This window comes from Gekko japonicus, unplaced genomic scaffold (genome assembly GCF_001447785.1).
Source record: "Gekko japonicus isolate JY-2015 unplaced genomic scaffold, Gekko_japonicus_V1.1 scaffold3636, whole genome shotgun sequence".
In the NCBI taxonomy this organism is placed as follows: Eukaryota; Metazoa; Chordata; class Lepidosauria; order Squamata; family Gekkonidae; genus Gekko; species Gekko japonicus.
In genome coordinates, this window is record NW_015162069.1 from 134,668 (window position 1) to 137,428 (window position 2,761).

General features: G+C 50.2%; 1 protein-coding gene across 1 annotated transcript in view; it reads right to left on the minus strand.

The window, feature by feature from the left end:
- LOC107105630 (rho guanine nucleotide exchange factor 9-like) overlaps positions 1–2,526 on the minus strand; it is a gene marked incomplete at its 5' end in the record, with an annotated part of 16,417 nt that extends 13,891 nt beyond the window's left edge. Inside the window, 2 exons of the mRNA XM_015405629.1 lie at positions 1,710–1,778; positions 2,283–2,526. Of these exons, the coding sequence (XP_015261115.1) occupies positions 1,710–1,778; positions 2,283–2,526 (313 nt within the window). The remainder of the gene's footprint in view (positions 1–1,709; positions 1,779–2,282) is intronic.
- Between the last annotated feature and the right edge of the window lie 235 nt (positions 2,527–2,761).

The following is a 2,761-nucleotide window of genomic DNA, read 5'->3' on the forward strand; positions in this document are numbered from 1 at the left end:
CTATACTATGTTGTATAGTGACCACTGAGGAAGGCCCTTTGAGGCCGAAACGCGTTTGGTCTTCAGTTGGAAAGTGTTAACCCATCATGTGTATTAATAATTGATATGCTTTTATTAGTCTGATACTTTTTTTAAAAAAAAATTAACCCGAATATATTTTAATATGTGTACACCTTAATAAATTTTGTATTTTTATAATATATATGGTTAGCTTATCCCAGGTGGAGCCACAGGTCCGGCTTGATCCTGGGATGTTTCTCCCCGGTGATTCTCAAAACAGCTTCCCCGAAAGAGGCGGAAGGGGGGAAGGGCTTGAAAAATGACGCCATCGTTTTGATGACGGCACTCCTTTGCTTTCCTCAGAGCAGCCCCAGGCAGCACTGCCACCCCACCCCCCCGGCCAATTATGTGAGCAGCGGCCTCAATCTAGGGGAGGCAGCCGAGGTCCCCTGGGGTTCCCCGAGGCAGCACACCACAAACGTGGACAAGTCTTGTCCGTGACGCCTGGTCCTGTCCCGGACTGAGAGAGCAAACAGAGAGAGCGGGACGCTGGAGGCAGGGACGCCTGCCCGCCTGTCAGTCATGGGACAGACAGACCAACAATAGAGGCAGACATCTTCTTCGAGGTCTGAGTGAGATTTGACTCCAGTTATCAAGAAGGGCCTGCTCTGTCTGGTGGCAGCTCTCCCCAGTGTGAGCCCGGCTCCCTCCAGTTGTCTCACCGGAGATGCCGAGGACTGGATCCGGGACCTTCCACAGGCAAAGCCTGGACTTCCCCCCACTATACTTCAGTGTCCCTTTCCATCCCTTCTGGGTTACAGCTCGTAGCGGCCACATTCTACATAGGAGGGGTCCCCCAACCTTTTTGAGCCTGTGGGTGCCTCTGGAATTCTGACACGGGATGGTGGGTGCAACCACAAAATGGCTCCTGCGGGAAGCAGAGCCAAGAACAACAAAAAAGGGGAAAACAGGGCTGATTAAAAAAAAAAAATAGACTCGGAAAGAGGCACGAGAGAGAATAAGGCCAACATTGTGGCGGTAGCTGCTGTTGAAATAGCGTTAAACTGCATAGCCCATACAATCTCCAGTGCCCAATCAGAAGCCCTCCTGGGCAAGGGCCCCAAGGGCCCCACCCACTTTCTAAAAACACTTCGCAGGCACGAGGAAAGGTGTTCGCGGACACCAGGGTGCCCCTGGGCGCCATGCTGGGGACTGTAGCTCTATATCACCAGGAGAGGACAATAATTTTTTATGTTATCAGCAAAGATGGAAACAGGTTGCCTTCATACATGTTTCTGCCCTTTATATGTTTACTATTTAAGGATGTAAAGAGGAGACTGAAAGTGTAGCACAATGGTCTCATCTGATCTGGTTCCAGTCAGAGTTGCAAAATGTGCACATTTCCGTGCAGCTGGATCAGCAGCCGTAAAACGTGGCTGAAGGCTGCCAGGTGTCCATCACCCTCTCTCGGCCTCTCTTGTTGCACCCCAAGAGGGGACCGCGGGAACTTGGGTGGGTGTGGGTGCATTTTGTCTGTCGGGTTGAACGCTCTTAGCGCCAAGGTTTGCTTTGAACCAGCAACACATCTGTCATACAAAGACACGTGCGCACCAGAGGAACAGGAGGAAAGCCCAACCCAAGAGAAGCCCCTGGTCCAGCATCACTCCCTGTCTTCCCCCCACCCCGACAAAACACACTTAGGCAGTTACCTTTTTGCTTACTGACTTTCCTTACAGTCATTGCGGCCTGTCGTTTCTGGTTTTCGGAAATTTCAAAGCCTGAGGACGGAAAAGGAAACATCAACATACCAGAGAGTTCAGCACTTGGCAACTTGATATCCTCACCTGATCAACTCCCAGGATTGTGGGGGGAGGAGCTACATCAGGGAAGCTACAGTGACACTGATAACAGTTGGTAGGATAACTGTCCCTTCCGATCCTGTGTCAAGCCCACCACCACTACATGGGAGTTTACTCATCAGCCAGTGCGTCAAGTTAGCTTCCCTGGCTAAGGTTCCACTGGCAAGTTCTCCAAAGGCTACACAAATTTGTTCTCCAAGTGGGACCCCCGTGGTCTTCTGGGAGAAGAGAGCTCAAAGCAAGTCACTAGGATAGACTTTGCTTTCTAAAACTCTTTTGAGGACAACGCTTGTCCACTATGCAACGCTAGGAATGGAGAGAGGGATACATTTCTGACTTCTTTTGCCTCAATTCGTAAGGACCTGGCTGGCAGAAGTAGCATTACAACAAACCTCCTGCCTCAGACGGACCCCTGGGCCGTACCTATTTTTTCATCTTCTTGTACCATCTTCCTCTCCTCCCGGAAAGCCCTCAGCCACCGCAGCTTCTCCTCCAGCTTCTTGGCAAAAAATAAGTGCATTTCTTCCGTCTCCTTGTTGTGAAGTTTGAACGCGTTCTTCATGCTGACATTGAAGTCATCGTCCCGCCCGTCTTCGATATCCAAGACCTCATACCGATCCATGTCGATGCGCCCTTTGTAGTACAGGATGTCTCTCCTTATTAGATCCTAAGGGGAAAGAAAAGATAGGGTTATGCTGTAATTTACATCCTCAGAAGCCACTGAAGGCTGGGATGTGGATGGCCGTGAATGAAGGCGGCCGAGTCTTCGGTTGCTGAATGTCTTGGAGAAGCAACCTTAATCCAAGACTGCTGAGAAGCAGACAGAACAGGAAAGTCCTGAATTGTACTAGAGGATTGCAGCCCAAGGTCTGGCTGGACTTTGCAAACCAAGGTGAACCAAA